We start from the raw sequence: 25,803 nt of genomic DNA, 5'->3' as shown, positions 1-25,803 counted from the left end.
TCATATGTTAGTATATGTTGATTGTTTCTTGCTGCTTACAAGAAAATACTAAAAGAAATACTACCATTCTGGCTATTTCTATTCTGGCTGAGAAATGTCTAATTGTATACCAGAAAGTATTAGAAGAAAATTTTTTTCATGAACACTGAGTAATCTTTGCCATGCTGTATTTTCTCAAAAATCCTCCTTATTATATCTACTAATGTTTTATTTAAGATCTTTTAATAGATATTTATAAGTGAGGTGCTTCTATTTTGTTTGTTTGTTCTTTTTTTGTGATGGGATCTTACTATGTTGCTCGGGCTGATCTCAAACTTCTGGGCTCAAATGATCCCACCTTAGCCTCCCAAGTAGCTGGGATTACAGGTACATGCCACAGCACCTGGATAATGAAGATTTTTTTTATAGTTTTCTTTAGGTAATGCTTCTTCATTATGGATTAAGTCCTTTAACATTGTAAAATGTACATTTTTGGTGAAGTTTAATACTTTTACCTTGAATTTCACCTTGTCAAAAATTATTAATATGTTTGTGAACTCTGTTTTCTTTGTGTTCTAATATTTAATTTGCCTTTGTTCATCCTTTTTAACTTTTCTGAATCATTTCAGTTGTCTTTGTTATCAATCATTTGGGAAATATATTAGAAATATAGACACACCCAGGCCTACCTCCAGAGTTAGTCAGTCTTATTCATTTAGACCTAATAAGGTTTAGTGATTCTGATAATTAGCCAGAGTTAGGATAAGTATATTACTTGTATGCAGTATATTTAGTTTTTACTTTGTCATTCACTTTTTCACTGAGTTAGCTAATTTACAGATATTGATGTGCATGTTTAATTTCAGTTCTCTCATAATATTATATTATTGTTTTTGCTTTTTATTGTTCTTTAAATCTTCTACTGTATGATCAGTATTTTCTATTTTTTTCTTTATCTTTGATGTCCAGGACTTACACATCAAGTTAATTACCCATTTTTCCTGGGACTTGGTGTACCTTTTCAACATATACATTCATATTCTTTTGGTTTGGGAATGCTTTCTTGAATCCACATCTTTAAATATTTTTTTCTGTAGTATTACTTTGGTCCATTCCTACAACAAATATTTGTTGAGAGTTTATTATATGGCAGATACTATTCTAGATGCTGGGGTTATAGCAGTGGACAAAACAGACACAATTCCAGCCTCTATGGAACTTTTATTCAAGTTGGGGGTAACAAGACACTAAACAAAACAAATAAGCCAAAGATGAGAATAGCTGTTTAGAAAAAAACAAAGGAGGGAGGCCGGGCGCGGTGGCTCACGCCTGTAATCCTAGCACTCCAGGAGGCTGAGGCAGGTGGATTGCTCGAGGTCAGGAGTTCGAGACCAGCCTGAGCAAGAGGGAGACCCCGTCTCTACTAAAAATAGAAAGAAATTATCTGGCCAACTAAAATATATATAGAAAAAATTAGCCGGGCATGGTGGCGCATGCCTATAGTCCCAGCTACTTGGGAGGCTGAGGCAGTAGGATCACTTGAGCCCAGGAGTTTGAGGTTGCTGTGAGCTAGGCTGACGCCACAGCACTCACTCTAGCCCGGGCAACAAAGCGAGGCTGTGTCTCAAAAAAAAAAAAAAGCAGGGAAAGGGGAGAGAGGAAGCCTAGTGAAAAATACTACAAAGTAGGCATTTGAGTACAGTTCTGAAGTAGATGAGAGTGTTTTTCATATGTCTTTCTGTTGGGAAGGGCATTCTAGGCAGAGGAAATGAGTGCACAGTAAATGAAGTGGGAGTATGTCTGGCAGATTCAAGGAATAGCAAGAGAGAAGCAGGAGACACTCAGCTGTGTAATGGCGGGCCACATCACGTAGGAGGATGTAGACAATTGTTAGACACCTTGTCTTTTAGTCTGAGTATGCTCTGGGAAGTTTCATGAAGAAATTTACAGTATTTTACATTGTATGTTGAAATAGGTAGGCAAGGGTGAATGCAGAAAGACTAATTAAGAAGCTATTGTAGTAATTCAGGTGAAAGATAATGGTGTCTTGAACTGGAGTGGCAATAGTGGAAATGGTGAGAAGTAGTCATGTTCTGTATGATGTTTTAAAATATATGGTTGAGCCATCAGGATTTGTGGTAAAGGTGAATTATCTAGAAGAACTAATAAAGAAGACTAAGAAGGAATGGTCAATGAGGTAGAAGGAACCTTGGATCTATTGTCCTATCAGCCAATGAAGAAAGTGTTTCAAGGAGAATACAATGATCAATAGTGTCAAATGCTGTTGCAAGATTAAATATGGACCATTGAATTAATGAATTCATTGATCACTTCTCCACCCTTGTCTCAAAAAATCTTCCCTGAGCTCTAATGTATCTCCTATGTACTCTTGTTTTAAGAGGTGATTGGTTCATTTACTTTTTTCATTGATAGTAATACCACATTTTGTTAAAAAACAATTTTTTTTTTTTTTTGAGACAGGATGTCACTGTCTTGTCCAGGCTGGAATGCAGTGGCATGATCACCACTTACTGTAACCTCAAACTCCTCAGGTCAGGCAATCCTCCTGCCTCAGTTTTCCGAGTAGCTAGGACCACCAGCGTACACCACCATATTCAGCTAATTATTTTATTTTATTTTATTTTATTTTATTTTATTTTATTTTATTTTATTTTATTTTATTTTATTTTATTGTAGAGACAGGGTCTTGCTGTGTTGCTCAAGCTGGTCTCAAACTCCTGGTCTCCAAGTGATCCTCTTGCCTCAGGCTCTCCAAATGCTGGGATTATAGATGTGAGCCACCACGCCTGGCCTGGTTACAATTCTCATCTACTTTGTGGCAACATTTTTCTAATGAGCATCTGTTTTAGTCTGTTCCTGCTGCTATAACAAAATACCACAGACTGGGTAATTTATAAACAGCAGACATTTATTTCTCACAGTTCTGGAGGCTGGGAAGTCCAAGATAAAGGTACTGCATGTTTGGTATCTGATTAGGGCTGCTCTCTGTTTCTAAGATTGTGCTTTTTTGCTGTGTCCTCACATGGCTCATACCAGAAAGGCAAAAGGGCCTAGCCACTTCCCTCCAGCCCTTTTATAAGGGTCACTCATCCCATTCATGAGAGTTCCACCCTCATGACTTAATCACCTCCTAAAGGTACCACCTCTTAATACTACCACATTGGGGTTCAGTTCCAACATATACATTTTGGAGGACACATATATTCAAACCATAGTATTACTCTTCATCTGTCATAAGTTTTTTTCTATTTTTTTTCTTATATTCAAATAGATTCTGTGCTGATTCCTTTTTGATCATTACTCGTCTTTCTATTAGGTGAGTTCTTTCTGGTCCAGCTGTTTTCAGAAAGTATATGTGGGCCCAAACCTATGTTCTAGGTTGGCAAGAATATGTCACAGGGTTGTATGCATGTGTTCTTTTATCTTTATTTTTACTTAGCCAACAGTGACTGGTCATGCATAGTGCCTCATAATGCAGATTCTATCTCCACCACAATGTGGAGTAAGTCTCTTCCCTTTTACCTCACCAATAGACAACTACTTTCAAACCCATATTGTCAGTTTGATTCCTTGATCATCCTTGCTTTCTCTGATTTTTTGAAAGTTTATACCAAACTGGTCCAGGAAAGAGCCTGCTGCCATTCTGCATATCTATTCCTATTGTTCCAGACAGGGAATGTGTGTTTGTTTTTCTGCTCCTAAAGGTAGAACCACTTAATTTGGAAAACTGCTCTGCCAGCATTTCCTGTGGTCAGTGGCCATGAGAGAACTCTCTCATTCTCTGTTGGTAACTCGTACACACTTATTATGTTCCAATAGTACAGATATCTCCCAGCTTTATTGACAATGGGTTTGCATTTTTGTTTCTTATTTTCCTTGATATTCTTACAGTATTTCTGTTGGTAAGGAGAAATGCTATTTTTACTCTATTTAAAATTAGGAATTTATATTCACATCTCAAAATAATATTTGGAGCCAGGTACAGTGGTGCATGCCTATAATCCCAGGAGGATCATTTAAGCCCAGAAGTTTGTGTCTGGCATGGGCAACATAGTGAGACCTGTCTCTTAAAAAAAATGTAATAAAGCCCAGCACTTTGGGAGCCCAAGGTGGGAGGATTACTTGAGCCCAGGCATTTGAGACCAGCCTGGGCAACTTAGTGAGACCCCATCTCTGCAAAAAAATTTTTAAATAATTAGCTGGGCATGGTGGTGCACACCTGTAGTTGCAGCTACTTGGGAGGCTGAGGCAGGTGGATCTCTTAAGCCCAAGAGTTCAAGGCTGCAGTGAGCTATAATTGTGCCACTGCACTCTAGCCTGGGTGATAGGAAAAGACCATTTCTCAAATAATAAAAATATTTAGTGTTGTGCACAAATACAATTACCAATTACCAGTGCAGTGTCCACAATGGCAAATATTTCTAAATGGGGCAATATGTTCAATTAATCTTACTCAGTTGCTTCACTTCATAGGGATTTGTTAAATGCTATAATAAGCTTGCAGCCTTAAATTATTTTGGTGTAAAGCAGGCTATTTTAAGATATATTTATTGGACCAATGCAGTGGTTCCTGCCTGTATCCTAGCATTCTGGGAGGCCGAGGTGGGAGGATTGCTTGAGCTCTGGTGTTCAAAACCAGCCTGAGCAAGAGTGAGACCCTGTCTCTACTAAAAATAGAAAAATTAGCCAGTTATTGTGGCAGCTACCTGTAGTCCTAGCCACTCAGGAGGCTGAGGCAGGAGGATTGCTTGAGCCCAGGACTTTGAGGTTGCAGTGAGCTATGATCATGCCACTGCATTCTAGCAGGGGCGACTGAGTGAGACTCTCTCCAAAAAAAAAAAAAAACAAACATGTATATATATATATTTTCATTGAATGCTTACTTTAATGTTAAAGAATAAGATTTGCTCAAAGTTGTATTAACTGTTACTTAATGTGTCATATCAGTAGACACATTTGATTATAGGCAATTGTTCTAAATAAGCAGATATTTACAGCAAGAAAGATTATAGATATGTTTCTAAACAAAGATTGCATTTATCTTAAATAAATTCAAATGTAATTACTTTTTTGATTTATTCTTAGAATGGAATCCCAGCTCTGATAAATCTCTTGCAGTTAGATATAGAAAGGGTGCTAGTAAATGTAATGAACTGTATACGGATATTATGTATAAGAAATGAAAACAATCAAAGAGCAGTGAGAAACCATAAAGGCATCCAACATCTTGTCAGATTTCTGAATTCCGATTCAGGTGAGCCTCTATCTCTATATTATTTTATAATGGCCAGATATATTAAGTGAAGCAAACATGGGTTTGGACTTGTCGTATATAAATAGATGTCCTGAATTTGTCTTCACATAGATCTAGATATGTGTAATATAACCTAAATGTCTTAAATATCTTAAATTTAAACTGCTGGGCTTATAAAAGGAATTGACTCTCAAAAGCAGATTTTAAAAAAATGTTTAATTAGACATGTTTATCAATAGAAATATTGGCATGGATAATGAAAATAATGCAGATTATATGCCCAGGGGAGTAGATATCTTCTTGTGTGAATAATACACATATTGATCATTGGTAGCGGTTTTGCAAGTTACAACAAGGACTTCAGATTTGCTGTTAGATATTTGATATAAAAATTCAAAGTCATCAGGAAGCATTAGGCCAATTATCAGTTTATAAAGTGCATCTCAGTACCAAGAACATCAGAAGCTATGGGGCAGTTTCTTCAGCTCTTGCAAATGGTTTCTTAGGTTCTGTATGCATAACCTCATTCCAGATAGCATACAAAACAGTATAAGCTTCAAATCTATGATTTTCCCCAAATTTGGGGAAAGAAAAAATTGTGAAAAACTTGTCCATTTTTTTTTCTGCTCACTTTATCATCTGTCTTTCTGTTCCAGTTCACTAGGAATAAATACAGAATTAGATACATTGATTAAAGTGTAAGTCAAAGTTATGGATAAGTGGAATGTTACAGAGGACTCTCTTTTAGTTTAAAATTTCAAAGTTAAGCAAGTGTCACCTTCTGAGAACCCTATCATGCAGTGAAATCATTTGAAAGCCCTCCCCGTTTATAACAAATTCCTTAAGGTCTCTCTGTTCAAATTTTCCTCCATCATTAACTATGCTCTACTTTATCATTTAAAAATATCGTCAGAGAGGGTTAGCTTTTATGTATATTTAGCCATATAATTTTTACTTGTTTATAATTATTTTTAATCATTTTTTGTTTGTGTTTTATGTCAGTTAAAGTTTAAAGATAGAGACTAGGTCTTCCCTTTCTATTTTGGTTCTCTCAACCCTAGATGCTGGAACAAAGCACAAATTGTACTAGCAACTTGAATAAACAGATGATAAATGAGTTCATGAAAGAAAGCTATAGAAATAAATTATTGGAATAATTTCTTTGGGGGCTCTTGCCTTATCTGAAACCTAAATATTAATTAAAGTAATTTTTCCTACACTGTAATCTGTATTATCCTTATTCTCCAACAATGATAAATAATTTTCAAATAAATTTGTGTTTCCGAGACAGGGTCTCACTCTGTAGCCCAGGCTGGAGTGCAGTGGCATGATCATAGATCACTGTAATCTTGAATTCCTGGACTCAAGCGATCCTCCTGTCTCAGCTTCTTGCATAGCACACCATACTCAGCTAATTTTTTTTTTCCATTTTATGTAGAGACGGAGTCTGTGTTGCCCAGGCTGGTCTTGAACTCCTGGCCTCAAGTAATCCTGCCTTGGTCTCCCAAAGTTCTGAGATTACAGGCATGAGTCACCATGCCTGGCCTATGTATTTATTTTTAATGATAATACCTGTACTCAAGAAAACAAACAAACAAACAAACAAACATAGTAACATTGATATTCTTAAACTCTGATTAGAGAAAACTAAGGTGCTATCATCATTTTTGAAATGCAGTTTCCTAAGATATACTGAGTTGTTCCAGTAATTCCTGGAATTCTATGCTAAGGGAAAAAAAATAGGAAAGAAATACCTTATATGCCAAAAAGATTTCTCCTGGAATTGTTTAAAAATACAGTGAAAAGTTAGAAACAACATCTATTTTCAAAATGTGAATGGCTAAGGAAATGTGATATACCCACTCACTAATGGAATATTTAGAAGACAGTGATGTTCATAAAGAATGGGAAAATGTTTTAATTGTAAATAAAATGATATTGTTTAAAGTAAAACAATATTAAATATGTCTATAAGTGCCTAAATCTATCTGTCTTCATAAGAAATAGAAGATGATTGGGTTTAGGTAGTGAATCTGGATGGTTTTATTTATTTATTTATATTTTTTGAGACAGAGTCTCACTGTGTTGCCTGGGCTAGAGTGAGTGCCGTGGCGTCAGCCTAGCTCACAGCAACCTCAAACTCCTGGGCTTAAGCGATCCTACTGCCTCAGCCTCCCCGGTAGCTGGGACTACAGGCATTGCGCCACCATGCCCGGCTAATTTTTTCTATATATATATATTTTAGTTGACCAGAAAATTTCTTTCTATTTTTAGTAGAGACGGGGTCTCGCTCTTGCTGAGGCTGGTCTTGAACTCCTGACCTCGAGCAATCCACCAGCCTCGGCCTCCCAGAGTGCTAGGATTACAGGTGTGAGCCACCGTGCCCGGCCTGGACAGTTTTATTTCTTTCTTCTATTTTTCATATTCTAAATTTTCTCTAAATTTTCTCTAGATTCGATTTTATAATATGAGAAACTAATGATATGCTGCATTTTGATATTTTTACTTTTTAAAAGATTTCTTTAATTTGTTCTTGAATTCATTTGAAGATGTGTTGAAAGCTGTATCTTCTGCTACAATTGCTGAGGTTGGGCGTGACAATAAGGAAATTCAAAATGCTATAGCAATGGAAGGAGGGATTCCTCCTCTGGTGGCTCTTTTTAAAGGGAAACAACTTAATGTCCAAATTAAAGGTGCGATGGCTGTAGAATCACTGGCAAGTGGCAACCCTCTTATACAGAAAGCATTTCTGGAAAAATCAGTAACCAAGTATCTTTTAAAACTCCTAAAGGTAAGAATTTTATGATTACTGGTCATTTTTCTTAGATGACATATTCCATTTTGAATTTTAAATGAATAGAAAATAAATTCTGGAGTAAACATTTTATAAAATATACATTCCTAAAGTGTTTGATAAATGCTCACTGAACAAATGAAATATTTTTTTAAATAGGCATTTCAAATAGAAGTTAAAGAACAAGGAGCTGTAGCACTTTGGGCCCTGGCAGGGCAAACGCTGAAACAACAAAAGTACATGGCAGAACAGATTGGATACAACTTTATAATAAATATGCTTTTGTCACCATCAGCTAAAATGCAGTATGTTGGTAAGTTGTTTTCTATACTTAAATCTGAACAATATAGAACAGGGCACTGGAGTATCATAAATGGTTTTTGCTTCTTTTTACCAGGAGGTGAAGCTGTCATAGCTCTAAGTAAGGACAGCAGGATGCATCAAAATCAAATATGTGAAGGGAATGGAATTGCACCATTGGTTCGCTTACTAAGAATTAGTAAGATAGCTGACGGCACACTTCTCAGTGTTATCAGAGCAGTGGGATCCATTTGTATTGGTTTGTACACTTATTCTCCATTTCTTAAATATTTGTAAGAAAAAAGAACAGACTTAGGTAGAGAAGTAGAAATTAATCTCTTCCTCTCCATCCCCACTGTTGGAGCCCTGAATGGTAATTTAATCTATAAAATGCTATGATTAATTTTTAAAAATTTCTCCAAGACTTTGGTGAATAAAAGTGGTATAGTTAAAAATTTTATATTGGTCTTGCTCTTGAACTATGACTGTAAAGGAAAATAAGGACAGTAAGCCTTGGCTATTTTGACTGAAAGAAATCTCATTTTTCAAGTTTAAGAGAAATACAGTTTCTCTTTTGAATCACAAGGACTATGTTTTTAAAGATATAGAAGGGTTTCTAATGCTGGGGCACATTTTTTTCAATTCCATTTTTTTTTTGTTTGTTTTGAGACAGAGTCTTACTCTGTCACCCCACCTAGAATACAGTGGCATGATTGTAGCCCACCACAACCTTGAACTCCTGGTCTCAAACGATCTTCCTGCCTCAATGCCTCAGTCTCTGGAGTAGTTGGGACTACAGGTGTGCGTCACCACACCCAGCTAATTTTTTTTTTCTATTTTTAGTAGAGATGGGGTCTAGCTTTTGCTCAGGCTGGTCTTAAACTCCTGACCTCAAGTGATCCTCCCACCTTGGCCTCCTGGAGTGCTAGGATTACACGTGTGCACCACCACACCCGGCCCAATTACAGTCTCTTTCCATAATGATTCTTTGTTTATGAAAGTGGCCTTTCATTGCAAAGGAATTGACATTTTGGGATACTTGGAAGATGTGGAATTGTCAGTGATTGACCTACCAAAAAATTAAAATTTGGATTCTTTGCTGACTTTCATGAATGCAGGGTGCTGATTGTAGACTGCTTCTTGCAAACGAGGGAAAAAGAGATCTTTATTTCTAGATCATTGTATTTCCTCAAAAATAGTTTGGCTTTAATGAAGTATATAGAAATTGGTTCCAAATTTTTTCTCTCCTTGCTTGCAAAAAGCTACTTGTAGAAATTCATTAACTACTCCAAGACAATCAGCCAGAGAGGATGTTTCTTTTTTTAGCCAGAGACTATGATATAAATTATACAAGTATTTCTAAAATTCTAGTAAATAATAATATATATGGAAGGTTCACACACACACACACACACAACACACACACAATCAATTTCTTCTCTTCTCATTAGTTCAAGTCTGTCCACATCAGTGGGAGGGGGAGGAAAAAAAAATGTTCTTTTTCCTTCTACTTTCCCCGGTTCCTTAAAATTTACTTATACAACATGTAGGTGACTTATCTTCATTGTTCACAGAGAGGCCCAATCTTGTATTTATATTTAAGTATATAAACCTACTGCATATGTAATTGTGACACTTATTGGCAAAAGGACAGAATTAAAATTGTGCATGTTCACTAGAAAGAGATGACTTGAGTTTCTCTGTTCAGATTAGGCCTATCATTTAAAGTAGCATGTTATAAAGGCAGATAGTAAGATTATCTTTTTAGCATGTGAAATTTAAAAAAATCTAGAAATTTTAACTTGGTAATTTAGTCATCTTTGTAGAAATAAACTTTTTATGGAAAACAAAAGTAACTATAAACTTAAGTACCTAGCACATAGTTCTTCAATAACTATTATTCCTTAATAGTATAGCATTTCTAATTTCTTCACTTTGTAACTATTATAAAACCATTCACAATTCTAATAATAGATTCTCCATGTTTATTCACTTTTGCCTTTTAAAGAATTAATTCAGGACTATTAATATAGTGTCAATATAGCATTTCCTTATGTAATTTACTAACCGTATTACCTTAGGACACTTTATCAACGCAAAATACCAAGCTATGTTTGACATTAGCATTTATAAGATGGAAAAAAATATCACCTCATTGACATGCGGACTCTTAACAGGTGTTGCTCATACAAACAATCCTGTTAGTCAACAATTCATTGTAGAGGAAAATGCCCTTCCAGTACTTATCCAACTACTAAGAAATCACCCTTCTCCTAACATTAAGGTACATATAAAGGTTTACAGTTTTTTCCTAATATAGTAAAAATTAACAGAAATATCATTTTAAAGAATAATTTCATTCATTTTAAAGAATATGTCATTTGATAATGCACAAATGAAAAATAAATTGATTTCTGAAAACCACATATTTAGGTTGAAGTGGCATTTTCCTTGGCATGCATTGTCCTACGGAATGATTTGTTTCAGAAAGACTTACACGAAAATGAAGGATTTGAGTATGCTGATGTTCTTTATCTTCTTCACTCAACAAATAAGGTAATACTTTTACAAAATATTCAAGCTCATTTAGAAGAAAATGGTTTTTAGACTACATTGTCAAATTATCATCAAGTCTTCTTCATGGCAATATTCAAATGTAGTCTTTAAGAAATGTAAAAGATCTCTTTATACGTCATTAGTTCATAATGATGTGATAATACAACTTCGTATTTTTCAGAGTTGTCACATTTTCATCTTTGAAGTGCAGCAATTTTAATGCTTGGTGATGAGCCAAAAAAACAAATCTCTTCTGTCCTGGATTAAACTGAGGTTTCTTTTAAATGTTTATTCTCAATTTCTGTTGTCCCATTGTCAATGATTTTGTGGACTGTCACTGGTCCACAGGCCACACTTTCAATAGCACTACCCTAGAAAAACAGGATCGAAGGTCTACAGTGCATTTAGCCATCAGGGAAAAAAACTGCCATCAGTGAGTGTCTCGAGATTTTAGAAGGACAAACGAGAGTTGGTGTGGAAGTGAGAATGAAGTTGTTATTTTTTTCTTAAATATCACATTTTACTCTACTGTGGTACACAAAAAGAAAGAGAAGTACTGCTATAAAATTATGGGAAATATTAATAATAGGGTGAGGAAACTAAATTAATGTCTGACTCTCTAAGCCACCTTACCCTCTACTCTGTTCTCCCACATTTCACTTCCATTACCCTATTCCTCACGTACTCTTCTTCTCCCTTTTCTTCTACTACACATTCCACTCTCAAGCATTCTCCCTTCCCTCCCAGTCTGTTACCACCTGTTTGGCCCTCTGGACCCTACATGTGGCTCATAATAAATACATCCTTGTGCATCAGTTCTACAGATATAGTGGATCTTAGAGAACTAGGTGTAAGGATAAACCAAAGGACTGATCTAGTCTTGGCCAAATTTTTTTTTAATTTCAGCATATTATGGGGGTACAAAAATTTAGGTTATGTATATTGCCCTTGCTCCCCCCCCACCCCCCCAGGCCAAAATTTTTAATTCTAAGAATCATCACAACGTGGAGTTAAAAGTTTTCTAGGGTTTCTTATACTATATTAAGTTTATCTCAAAACTACTTGCCATAGTACTCTGAGGGCAAGAAGTACTGAACTAATGTGGTCTTTAATTAAACCTATAGTGGGAGACGTCAGATTACACAGACCTGTAGTAGAAATTAGTGGGGAGGGAGAGATATTCAGTAACTAAATAGGTCACTGGATAAATAGCTACCTTATTGATAATGACAGGAGTGCAATAAAGATTAAGTCACAGGCTGGGCGCGGTGGCTCACGCCTGTAATCCTAGCACTCCGGGAGGCAGAGGTGAGTGGATCGTTTGAGCTCAGGAGTTCGAGACCAGCCTGAGCAAGAGCGAGACCCCATCTCTACTGAAAATAGAAAGAAATTATATGGACAGCTAAAAATATATATATATATATAGAAAAATTAGCCGGGCATGGTGGCACATGCCTGTAGTCCCAGCTACTTGGGAGGATGAGGCAGAAGGATTGCTTGAGCCCAGGAGTCTAAGGTTGCTGTGAGCTAGGCTGATGCCATGGCACTCTAGCCCAGGCAACAGAGACTCTGTCTCAAAAAAATAAATAAAAAAAAAGATTAAGTCACTTAACCCAGATTCTTAAAACTCCTAGCCACATTGATCTTGTTTGTTTACATGGAGATCGAATAATTATGTATAATTTTAAAATTATAATTTAGTTATTCTCATGCTATAAAACTAGAATATGTGAAATAGACTGATGAGAATGATTTTCAAAACCACATAAAATTAGTATTTTAGTTACTGTTAGTCTGCTCTTTTTAATTAATTACAATATATGACCTAATTAATTATAAATGTACTTTTGAATAGATCTTAGTGAGCATAAATAACAGGCACTCTTCTCCCATTTGTAAAGTGAAAATAGGCAACCAATGGGTATAACTACCTCAGTAGGTAGGTAAATGAAAAGATATATGAAGTAAAGAGTGTAAGACAGTTGATATTCAGGAAAAAAAGTATGGAAAAATATCTGTCCTCACAGATTAAGTTTTAGTCCTCTGGACTGGGAATAGCCAACTTGGTATTATCCTGCATCTGATACTGGCATGGTGTAGTAGTCAAGCTGTGGGATTCATTTTGAAACATAACCAGGCACTTTAAATTATTTATTGTAGACTTGCACAGTGATAATGTAGGAGCAAAACCTACATGGAAAAGAAGTGGAAATGGTTCAAGTCCTAGCTTCCTTCTCTCACTTCCCTCTGTTGGACCTTGATAGCCAACACATGCCTCTTTGGCTTATTTCCTATTGCCCTTCTTCCCTACTTGACTCAAGGTTCTATTCTGCTGTCTGTTATTATATTAATCTACCCTTTGTCCATGACTGAGACCTAGTTCCTTATTCCTTTGACTATACCTAATACCTTCTTGCCCATAGCTGGGTGACTACTTTGTGTGTGTGTGTGTGTGTGTGTGTGTGTGTGTGTAATTTTATTATGGAAAATTTCAAATATATATAGAATAAGAGAGTAGCATAATGAACTTAAATATCCCCATGACCCAGCTTCAGCAATTATTAACTCATACCCAATCTTATTTCATCCATATATCCACCTACTCACTCTCCCATATTACTTTTGAAGCAAATCTCAAGCATCATATCATTTTATCTATATTTCAGTATGTACATATAACATTTTAACATAATGATTAATGTGGCAGAGGAAAATTTACTAAGTCTAATGAGTTCTCTCTGTATGTGTACTACACTGTTCAAATAGCATAGTAATAATATTAATATTATTTTTAATATTAAAAGTAAAATTTAGTAGATTTTATCTTTTGGATCTTTCTGGAAGATCTACCCTACTTAGACAGCTTTGGCAAGCAGACTAAGGGAGAAATTGGCTTTTGCTGTTTGTCCAGCCTCAGAATGTTAAAATATGATTTTTTCAGGCTCAGCAAGTAAAAAAATATGATTGTCAAAAAGTAAATTACTTTCTCCTATTCCTCCTTAGAATACAGTACAATAGAATTTTATAAGTGAACTTATTTCTAGAGATGACAATAGACAATCCCACAATGCATGAATGCAATATATAGCATGCTATACAAAGGAAGTTTTGATTTATCAACTCTACTTTGAAATGTTGAAAGAAAAAGTTGATGGTTAATAAAATTATTGCATCTTTCTTACCATTTAAGTATTCATATGTATAATCGATAATCTAACATTCTCCTTGAAAATTAAAATGTTTTCTCTTTTCTTCTGTCTGCCCTTATAACCTAGTCTCTATTGTATCTATTCAATAACAGCCTGGGGTAACACTCTGTTAGCTGTTTTCCCCAATAATGACATATTTTACTCCCCCAGTGATAGGAATGCAATATATATATAAATCAGTGCCCTATTAATGGGCACTGATTTAAAGTCTATTACGTTGAGTAACATGATAAATGAAGTAAGTTAAAGATAATGCATGTTTCTATTTCTAGGATATTTGCTTAAAAGCAGGCTATGCATTAACCCTTTTTGCCTTCAATAATCGCTTTCAACAATATTTAATATTGGAAAGGGGAACAATGACCATATCTATTTTTGAACCTTTCCTTCAATCGACAATTGAAACTGAGAAGGCAATGGCAGCATTTCAGGTATAAAATCAGAGGTTAACAATTAGAACAAATATGTCATTTTAGTGATAACTTGAAAGTTTAAAAAATTGGAGGGGGGTCCAGAAAAATGTTTACTGATTTTTAAAAATTTAGTACTTTGCACAGTAGGCCCTCCTACCTCATAAAAACCCCATTATCGATGAGGATTTGTTCATTAATATAGAATTTTGCAAGTTACAAGGCACTTTTGTCTTTACACCTCATCTGATGCTTTTAACAGTCCTGTGAGGTTGATAGGGAGGTAGTGGTATTTTTATCATGCCCATATTATAAAGAAATAGATAGAGAAACACATTAGCATCCAAGACAGGTTTTCTAACTGCAGATCTGTAGCTAATCACACTGATTCTTCATCCCTGTAAAAATATATGTATCTGGTTCTTCTTATCTTATTCTCCCTTCATTTTCTATCCTGTGCCCTTTAGAAGAAGAAGTTTCTATGAACCCACATTTCTAGGATGCAGAAGTTGCAAACATTATAGGAAGAATAATATGGCCTACTATGGTCACTGCTATGACCAGATAGGAAAAAGTACTCTAATTCCTCCCACCACCACTTGCTGCTTCTGTTGAATCCCACCAGATACTCCCTTTATCCTCCTAAGAAATTAAAAAAAAAATCATAAAAGCTTAATTAAAAAAGATGAGTAGAAAATGTTCAATGATTCTATGCTTTTTTTTTGTTTTTAGATTATTGTATTAGCTAAAGTCATTATAGATGTGGACCATATTACTTTGTTTGCAAGAGGTGTTACTATTTTAGTTGATAGTCTGTATTCAGTTCAGACCTCTACGATTATCTTGACAGGTAAGAAATGACTAGAAGCTAATTGTACCCACATAAAACTATTTTCAAAAAGTTTTTTTGTAATCTAAGCAACAATAAAATAATACACCTGATACCCTGTCACAGAGTTTGAAGAATGAACTCATATTTATCTATATGGAACTCCATGGTAAGTCTCCATGGAACAATGGGCCTCTACTCTGTACCGGAATAGAAGCAGAGTAACTGAACACAGACCTATTTTTGCTTTCCTAAGTACTTTTTCAAACTCCTAATTACTTTTTCCAGGATATAAAATGAGAATTCAGCTATGAACTACCAACAACAAAACTTACACCCTGATTTATAATAGTAGTGGCAGATTTACATTGATATACTTCTGTCTGGTTTCCTTTTGTCCAAGTGTGTACATTTTGCTGATATATTAGGAGTTCTCTATATCGCTATGCAACATACCAAAGCAAAATGGCCCAAGAGTTTTTGACACATTTAATACTATTTGTGTAACTGCATCTACTCCAGACCTAACCCACCAGGTTACACATAATAGGTAATCAATAATATTTAGGCCAGGTGCAGTGGCTCACATTTATAATCCTAGCACTTTGGGAGCCGAGGCAGGAGGATTGCTTGAGCACAGGAGTTCCGAGACCAGCTTTAGCAGCATAGTGTGACTCCGTCTCTACAAAAAATAAAAAAAATTTGGTAGATGTGGTGGTGTGTACCTGTAATCTCAGCTACTCAGGAGGCTGAGGCGGGAGGATTGCTTGAGCCCAGGAGTTTGAGGTTGCAGTGAATTATGATGACACTACCTGTACTCTAGCTTGGGCAACAGAGCAAGACCTTGTCCCCCCTCCTCAAAATAACAATACTTAATTGACATGACATGGCACTCTCAAAGTTACATAAAATAGTGTCAGAATGACAGTCATATGCAGTAACTACTGACTAAATAAATAATAAATAAGGTATTTGGGTTTTTTTTTTTTCTTAACTAAAATGGATCACTGAAGGAAACTTCACTTGCTGCCATAGAATTATATTTTTCTGGAGTATAATTTGCATGCTAAGGAAGAAAAAATGAAGCAAATAAAACTTTCTGATGGAAACTAGGTAGAAAAAAATGTTTAAGTTATTAAATATATTTTCATGGAAATAACATTCAGTGTCATAGTAATTCTGTGTCTCCGAAAAACAATTGTAGGGGGTTTAAATTTTACTCCACAAGCTATTGTGTCAAAGAAATGTCACATTATACTAGCTTTCAAATATTAAATTAATTTCTACAGGTTAGGGAGAATTGAATCTTAAAAATGACTAGACTTTCTCTGCACTTCATCACCAGTCTTATGCATGTCTGGGGTATCTCAGGTAAAGCCCGACATTCAGGCCTCAGGTATACGTGCTCAGTATCCAAGTCAACATGGTTCCGAGAAGAGGCTCCAAAGGCACAGAAGCTTTGCAAGACTGGGATTTCTGTTGCTAAGTGGTTCAGTTTTCCACTTAGGTATTCTCCAAAGTTCCTACTTCTACTCCTTTGAGAACTATAAACCTTAGTTTTCTTCTTAGTTTTAGATTTTCTGCTTCTTCCATTTGTTTCCCATTTTTAACTTCCCATCTTCAAAGGCATCTTTTTAACTTTAAATAGAGCTTACCTTTACACAATTTTTGCTTTAGACAGTATAATCCAGTCCTCCCCATTCTGAGGCAATAAACACAAAGAATTTCTTGGCTTATAATGGAGGCCAGAAAAAAAATACAAGGAGAACAAAAACTCAGTTCATATTTCAATGAAGTATCCACACACAAATATAAAAACATTTATATCTTTAAACATGAATATGAATGAAATAGCATTAAGTTGGCATCTGCACATTTGTTTTAATTACTGGTATGTTTTATTATTTTTAATCCCAAAACATGTCTTTTTATGATAAGAAATTCAATGATTTTAAACTTCAATAAGTAATACATTGCTTAATTTTAAAATGCCATTAAGCCATTTGAACTGCAAAAAGAACACATTAAATTTTCTTATGGTAATTCAATCATTATTGGTCACAGTCTTTTTTTAAAAAAAACTCTGAAAACCTTAAAATATATTCTGAAGCCATGGGAGGAATAAAATCTCTAATTTTCAAATTCTCCCACTCTTACATAAACCTATATAACTTTTACTGTTTTTGACAGAAAACCAAACCATAATTTTGAGGAAAGTTTACATATACATGCCTTTTCTCAGCGCTGCTTCATTAACAGAGATGTCTTATGGTACAAACTTTTTCTAATGCTATATACAAACAAATCAGTGTATATCAATTAAATAACACAAGCATTTTTCTTGTTTAATTTATAGCGAATTTAATAGCTACCTTGGTTCAATCTAGAAGTGGTATTCCAGCAGCATTTACCACATTAGGAACAATCCAACGTCTCTGCTACCATTTGTACTCAGGAACAGAAGAGGTAAAAACAAAGAAAACTAATTCTAAAATTGAATACATTAAAAATATAATCTGCCTCTCCCTCACTCTGGGCTAATTTCTCCACTGATTGGCTATGTTATATAGCTTATGTTACTAACTTAAAATTTGATGATTTTTCTAGTACTAATTAGTCATATCTGCTATCCAAAATTCTGATTCCCATAAAAAGTGTACCTTTGTTTGAACTCTAAGACAAAATTAGGATTTTAATTACAAAAACAGTATAAACCAATAGTAATTAAATATTTAAAAAGAAATATCTGTTCAAATTAGTCTCTGAATTAAAAAATAAAAACCCTATGGAATAACAGCCATCTTAATGCTGGAATTAAGATTCAATCTACAAATTTGTACATTGGCAATATGGAAATTTATAACTAAAATGTTTATACTTTATCTAATTAACACTGGTGACTTTGTGATCTTACCAAGTTATTTCTATAATTTGGAATTAATGAAAGTAGAATCCACACGATAGTTTTCCTTATCTGCCAAGCAGGGTTAGAAGTAAGGGTGTGTGAAAGAGGCCATGCTGGCCACAGCAGTGGTTTGCCTCTGAGTGTTCCCCCACTTTTTCCCCCTAAGTTGTAAAGCAGTGTTAATCCAACTGTAGGGTGTATCAGAGTCACCTGGGGGGCTTATTAGATTGCTTAGCGCCTCCTACCCCCCCCCCCACCCCCCGGTTCCCAGAGTTTCTGATCCAACACATCTCAGCTGGGCCCTGGAATTTGCATTTTTAACAAGTTTCCAACAGCTGAACTCAGGTCCAGGGTTTTCAAGGGTATAATGAAAAGCCAGATGCCAATGTAAAGACCAGTATGTTAACTTTCTGGTACCCTGCATGGTCCTGCCTGGTTTATGTTTGTTCTATGAAAATTTTTATATTACCAACTATCAGATTCCCTAACAACTACCCAGCAGTATATTTTAATTAATCATATGAACAACCTCTAATTACTTGAGGGTCACAGGCAAAGACTACTTCCTTCAAGGAAAGCTCTACTTTAGAGTCCTGTGGCCTGACTGCTGTTTCTTTTTTTGTTTTGACCAAGTGGAAAACTGAGTTGCTTTCCTAAGTGGCTATTTTTAGCCTACTTGTTATCCTAAAGTCTCTTTCCTGGTTTCCTATTACAATCTCCTGAGCGGTTTTGGAAAATTCTTGATGCCAGGCTACACCCCAAAATAATTAAAGAATAGTTTCTAGGGGTAGAACCCAGGCATAATTGTTAAAGTTATCCAGGTGATTACAATGCACAACCAAGGTTGCGTTCCACTGCCTTACTTCAAACTCAAAGGTTCTTACTCTGGCTGCACATTAGAATCAGCTGTCACACTTAAAAAAAAATACAAATGCCCCGATTTTCTACCAAGAGATTATGAATTGGTGGTTTTTTTTTTTTTTAACACTCCCAATGATTCTAAAATGCAATTAAGATTGAGAACAACCACTAGAAATCAATGGCAGTTGACAGCCATCCAAAAATATGACCATGCTTCTATCCATAGATTCCCATCAGTTTACATACATATCTACGGAGACTTTCATGTGAAGTAGCTAATTAGAGCACTGGGTTAGACATTTTAAGAACAAAGCATATTAGTTAAGAATTGTTTTTTTCTTCATTTAGGTTCGAGCAGCTTGCTCCTGTGCTCTTGGCTACTTAACTTACAATGCAAATGCTTTCCGCATCCTATTAAAGGAATGCAGGAATAAACCTAATCAGTTCCTTCGTTTAACAAATAATATCAGCAGAGATGCAAGTATTAACCCAGCATTTTTAAAGGAATTTCAAATGCAACAAATGGTGGGACTTCCTTCTTTAAGGTATTGTGCCTATATTTAAAGTTGCAGTAGTGAAATTATTGATAGAAGAAATTTCAAGGAAGTTTCAGAAAGATCAAACAATGAGAACTATCTTTGATATGAATTTATCTCTTGTATATTGCAGGATAAACTTCATTCTAAATGTCCATTGCCAAAGCCTGTTTTAACTTCACCTCAGCACTAGTCTTGTAGGTGCAGACAAGAACACAACTATCTGGCCAAAATTATTCATTCACACTTTAGAAAAGTTTGTGGGAGATTTGTTGCCTCCACATCTGATCCAGGAAGCCATTTTTTAGTAGACTAGGGGTACATTTGAGAGTTTTGAGACAAAAGAAACACCAACATGACTTTAGCATCAAATGGGTCTTCTGGATATGATCCAAAGCAAGACTAAACTCCTAGGGTGGAAAATCAGACCTGGTGGTTGGAGTTACAGTGAAGTTTGCCAGGCATTTACTCAGAGGATTTTGCCTCAATGTTGCAGTTTCATCATGAACTTAAGTCTCTGAAAAAAGGGAAGAGAAGAGACTCTCTTTGCTATGGACATATTTTCTCTTTTTCTGTAGACGTAGGTGAATTACAAGTCGTCTTTGGAAGTAGGGATATTCATATATAGGAAATAGAACTATTCAAGATATATTATTAACTGGATGATAATGGAATAGGATCCTGTAGTGTATCATGGTTACATAAAACAATTTTAAGTATAGAGAATGATAAGTACATCTTTAGAGTCACTTTAATAATTCTTTGAAAAACTGAAAATCCAAAACTGATTTACCTAATTTTATATAAGCCAGGGAACCTGAATTATAATTGTTATAATTGGCAATGTTAAATTTTTTTTTCATTGGCTAAAAAAAGTAATTAATTTAGGATAAATAATGTAAGTAGCATCTTACATAGTCACTAACCCATATGGCAACTTTGTGGGAATTAGAAAAATATGTCCCTTTTTCAGAACTATTTTCTTCAAAACCCAGCTGAAGTATCTTTTCTTCCATAAAGCTTCCCCTGTTCATTTCAAGCAGATTTAATCATCCAAATGTTTGAAGTGAATGAGTGACTAAATATAAAATACCTACAGGTAGCATGCATAGTTAATACAGGTAACATAGATGAATTAGGCCATCAGGCATTGAACATGGTACCTGGAATAAGTCTTCATATATTTCGTCACATATTTTTTCCTGGGTGAACTATATCTCCGTTTATTTTATTATCTCACAAAAATGTTTTCCTTTTAGTCTGGAGAAGAATGGAGGACCATCCATAATTCCTGTCTTTAAAAAAGGTAATTTATTTTTCTTTTATTTCTGCGGTAACTTCTAGCACTGACACTTTATAATTCTTTGTTCCTTCTCTAAAAATCCAAAATGTAGAGGCTACCAAAAAGAAGGTTTAACTGTAAATGTTTCTTTAATAATTCCGTATACCTAAATATCTTCCTATTTACAAGCCCATGTTAATCATTTCTTTTAAGGTCTTCCCTACTAATATCACTTGACAGAGATCTCTCTTTGCTTTTTCTCGAGCTATGAGCATAGAAATGTCATTAAACAAAACATAAGTATGACTTAAATTATGGTCTTGCTATTGTTTCTTGTACAGTTTGTCTACCTATAACTTCTTAGGGCAAAGACTACATTTTTTCCATTGATACTCTGTACAGTTTTATATATACTTGGTAGATGACATTTGAGTGGACTGGGTCTGCAGAGATCAAGGTCCAGATCTTATAATATTACTTATCCCTTCCTATTAGACATATAATGGGGAATAAAACAACTTATTAATTTCATGCATATGCTTACTGCTTGTTCATACATGCTTAGGGTAGGATCCAAATCAGTCTTACTTGGTATGTTATCAAAATCAAGGCTAGAACCACTCAGAAATCAAGATCAGTTTGCTGGGGTCACAAACAGAAAGGGAGAGAATATAGAGTCAGTAAAAGGAGAGGAAAGAACTTCATTTATTCAGGGAACACCTGAGGGAAGTTAGTTATATGTGGAGGCTATATTTCTGAATATCATGGATAGAAGAATATCCATTTTTTGTATAGCTTCTTTCATGCAAGTAATTTATATCAAAGAATAAACTCAGTCTCACTCTTCTTCACTTAAATACTGGTTTTGAAACAACAATCTGTGTACCAGTAACGTCTGATAAGGTTTTTGCAGATTTGTGGTAACATAAGGAAAAATAAGGACAATGTAGTAAGTTTGTGATAAAAGTAATTTCATTAAATGTGAGGTCCATCATTTTGAGATAATGCCCTTTACACTTGGTGTTAAAATATCCTTTATTTTAGCTGGTAATCCTAACACTCTGGGAGTCTGAGGTGGGAGGATCGCTTAGAGGTCAGGAGTTTTAGACCATCCTGAGCAAGACCAAGACCCCCGTCTCTACTAAAAATAGAAAAATTAGCTGGGCACAGTGGCATGTGCCTGTAGTCCCAGCTACTTAGGAGGCTGAGGCAGGAGGATTGCTTGAACCCAGGAATTTTGAGGCTGTAAGGCTGTAGTGCGCTATGAGGAGGCCACTGCACTCTAGCCAGGGCAACAGAGTGAAACTCTACCTCAAAAAAAAAAAAAAAAAAAGAAAGAAAATAGAACTATACAGAACTGGAAGTAATGAGACTATACCTAGGGCTCTTAGGCTTAAGAGATATTTAATTGCAGCTCTTCAATTTTTAGGGAAAGAACACCGAAGAAAATCAAAATCTAAAATTCAACCAAGAGATTCTTTCACTTTAATACCTCCTGTAACTAACTTCATGGGACTCTTCAAAACAACAAAAAAGACCAAGGTTTCCCAAAATATTTTTTCTTTTTCATCTTCATTTACATCGGATATCATAAATGTATCAAGACCAAGAGTAGTGTGTTTGAACCAACTTGGGAACCATGCACAGAAAGCCAACCCAGAACCTGCTGAAGGCTAATAAAAGCGTTTTAGTCCTGAGCAATCTTTTAAAATTTTATTTTAATTATAGTAAAATATACATAACTGAGCAATCTTTTTGAATGGAAGTTCTTGATATTGATACTAAATAGATTTTCCTTTGTATATCTACTAGAATTTAATATCAGGTCAGAGTTATGGTTTCAAAAAAAAAGTAGGATTTCTGTAACACAGTGTCTGCACTTAAACCTACTAAAATTTATCAACTGGCATGTGTGGTATAACTAGTGTGTGTTTGTGTGTGTGTGTGTGTGTGTGTGTGTGTGTGTATCTCAAGAGTTAGAAACATTTCTGAGTTGGTATGCTGAGCTAAAGTAGTCTGATTCAAAGTGGCCCACATGTTAACACTCATTGTAATACTTCAAGATATTTAATAATAAATATTACAAATGCATGAGGCTTCCAAAACTTCAACTGTGCATCCTTAAAATATTTTATTTAAAAATAAAATCTGAAATCATTGCCCATCAAAGTACCTAAGTATGGCTAAAAGATTTGGCCACCACTATTCATCCCTGTCTCTTCCCTTTTCCTTTTCCTCATCTGTTTCCCCTTCCCCCTCCTTCCTTCTTCTCTTTCTTTCTCTTTCTATTTATCTATTAATTATTTTAGAGATAGGTTCTTCTATGTTGCCCAGGGTGATCTCAAACTCCTGGTCTCAAGTGATCCCATGCCTCAGCCTCCCAAGTAACTGGGGTTACCAGGCCTGAGCCACTACACCAAGCCTTCCATATTTATAGAGAATGTCTTTGGTTCGCAGCTGGATGGATAATATTCTTTGTGGCTTAGAATCATATGATTGATGTCTTTGCTCAAAGAACACTGTTTCCAATATGTGCCAAGTTTTTTTGTATGTCTGCTTCTCCTAGTTTACAGCTGCAGAGAGATGTTAAACAAAAGTAAGCTAAGTTTCTCTGTGTTCTTTAAAGCCCTGCTTTTTCTTCATCCACTTTGCTCAATTGCCTCCATACAGTCTGAGGGTCTTGCTATAATCCATTCTTTACCTGGACTGCAGTAAGCATTGAACATACATATTAATTAGCAGTTATCTTCCCCAGCATACCTTAACACAACAGTAATGATGGTGGTGATGATAACTACATGTTCTTAGGACTTTCTGTCAGTCCACAGCCTGTGTTCTTAACTACTGCAAAGTAAGAGTTCTCTTTAATTTTCAAATATAATTCTAAATTATCTTAATTCCTTTGAGTCACAACTTTCTGGTGGATGGACTACAATATAGGAAATACAAAGGAAAAATGGCATATTTTATACTAGGAAGGGATAAATAATTCCAATGATGAGAAATGATGAGAAATTATTCAGTACCATTGAGGATAAGAATTCATATTAATAGAAATATTATTATTAAGCTTTTGAAAATGTAAAAACCCTCAAGATACAGAGGATTTCAACAATTTACCTGCCTCCTACTGTACTTTAAGATACGCACATATGTTGGCACGTGTGTTCACCAATATAGAGTTCAGTGTTCCCCCTTACTTTTCTTTTCCTTCTTTCTCTCTCTCTCTCCCCTTTCTTCTTTCCTTTTCCCTACCTTACAGTTAAATACTGAAAGGCCTAGGTATGGAAGCCTTCTAGAACTAGCCCATTTTCTTTATCTATAGTTTCCCTTATTTATATCATGAACTCAATTTTGACATGTGTGATTATAAAGCCTGGAATGACTTTTACACTTTGAAATTTTAAAAACTTAGGTCATAGCTATCCCTATTTTGTAATATTTGTGATAGTGGGGGAAATTTTGATAAATTTTCTTCCATAGTTTATATGTACTCTGATTATAATTACACCACTTCTCTGTGAATTCAGATTCACAGATACAGAGTGCAAATCCAAATGTAAAATGTGAATTCACAATCTAATATTAATAGTTTCTTTTAAATGATACGTACTCACCAATTCTATCAAACCTATATAGCATTTTAACATTAAAAATGCAAAGCTGGCCAGGCATGGTGGCTCATGCCTGTAATCCTAGCATTCTGGGAAGTCAAGGTAAGAGGATCACTTGAGCTCAGGAGTTTGAGACCAGCCTGAGCAAGAGACCGACCCTGTCTCTACTAAAAATAGAAAAAACTGCCAGGCATTGTGGCACGCACCTGTAGTCCCAGCTACTCAGGAGGCTGAGGCAGGAGGATCGCTTGAGCCCTAGAGTTGGAGGTTGCAGTGAACTATGATGATGCCACTGCACTCTACCCAGGGCGATAGAGCAAGACTCTGTCTCAAATAAAAGGCAAAGTTTTATAAATATTGACTATTTCCATATGTTCCCTCATATACAATTCCATTTTCTATTTCTAGGATAAAATGGATGATCATAAAGTAATACGCTATGACCACAATCCTAAAAAAGAATTACCTATGAAACTTCCCAAAAGGGAAATCACCTTAAGGTAGAATTAAAATAAGAAATGTTTCCCATTCTATATTTTTATCCTTAACCCCAAGTTTCTCAATAATGCAAGTCACTGATTAGAAAGTTAACACCCTGGTCCAGTACAGATGATGTAATATAAACCTTTACTGGTAAAATCTCTCAACGGACATTAAACAGTCAGTAGCATCATCCTTATATTGAAAGGACAGTACATTCAGTTATTTTAATCTAGGCAGAAATAAAGTGATAAACTTATGATATCTGCAGTATAAACTTTCAGATTAAAAAAAATTATCCAAAAAACCCACTTTTTCATCTCATTTATGTTCATCTGATTAAATACAACTTATAAAGTAATATATGTGAATATATGGGGTAAACTAAAGAGTACAATACATACTTGAGGGATTATTCATGTCAAATTTTTAAAATCTCAAATTAGATGGATTTTAAAAAATATAGAGATATCCCATTTATTCCAGACAGGATACCTAATAACACAAATTTAAAAATTAATAACATATATTTTGTTATAGAAAGTCAGCTTTTGTTTCAATTTGGAATTCTCTGGTTTGATACAACATTGATCTGGCTACCTTTCTAAAATTGCTCTGTCATTACAGAAGTCAGGCTCCTGTTTCACTAGGAGTCAAAAAATAGCTTCTCCTATCCTGATTTGAGAAAGGGGAGAAAGATCTAGGCCTGTAAGATATGGGGCAAGGATTCAGCAGAATCACTGTACTTCTTCCAAAGTTTTTCTTTCTAGCCG

At 35.2% G+C, this 25,803-nt stretch overlaps 1 protein-coding gene and 1 long non-coding RNA gene across 3 annotated transcripts in view; one reads left to right on the top strand and one right to left on the bottom strand.

The window, feature by feature from the left end:
- Nucleotides 1-22,633, top strand: part of ANKAR (ankyrin and armadillo repeat containing) — a 49,765-nt gene extending 27,132 nt beyond the window's left edge. Inside the window, exons 12-23 of the mRNA XM_045558759.1 lie at nt 5,086-5,254; nt 7,804-8,045; nt 8,208-8,361; nt 8,446-8,607; nt 10,526-10,632; nt 10,782-10,904; nt 14,386-14,544; nt 15,256-15,373; nt 17,709-17,818; nt 19,467-19,663; nt 20,914-20,960; nt 22,366-22,633. Coding sequence (XP_045414715.1) covers nt 5,086-5,254; nt 7,804-8,045; nt 8,208-8,361; nt 8,446-8,607; nt 10,526-10,632; nt 10,782-10,904; nt 14,386-14,544; nt 15,256-15,373; nt 17,709-17,818; nt 19,467-19,663; nt 20,914-20,960; nt 22,366-22,613 — 1,836 coding nt within the window. The 3' untranslated portion in view covers nt 22,614-22,633. The remainder of the gene's footprint in view (nt 1-5,085; nt 5,255-7,803; nt 8,046-8,207; nt 8,362-8,445; nt 8,608-10,525; nt 10,633-10,781; nt 10,905-14,385; nt 14,545-15,255; nt 15,374-17,708; nt 17,819-19,466; nt 19,664-20,913; nt 20,961-22,365) is intronic.
- On the bottom strand, nt 5,452-24,797 carry LOC123643299. 2 transcript variants are annotated; one of them, XR_006736748.1, is made up of 4 exons: nt 24,757-24,797; nt 17,725-20,949; nt 17,008-17,084; nt 5,452-5,914 (listed from the first exon to the last, which is right to left on the bottom strand). It is a non-coding gene; the product is annotated as an uncharacterized LOC123643299 (long non-coding RNA). The 2 variants fall into 2 exon arrangements; XR_006736747.1 differs by lacking the exon at nt 5,452-5,914 and adding an exon at nt 15,832-16,034.
- Between the last annotated feature and the right edge of the window lie 1,006 nt (nt 24,798-25,803).

This window comes from Lemur catta, chromosome 8 (assembly GCF_020740605.2).
Source record: "Lemur catta isolate mLemCat1 chromosome 8, mLemCat1.pri, whole genome shotgun sequence".
Classification (NCBI taxonomy): Eukaryota; Metazoa; Chordata; class Mammalia; order Primates; family Lemuridae; genus Lemur; species Lemur catta.
This window is presented reverse-complemented; position numbering and strand designations above follow the sequence as displayed.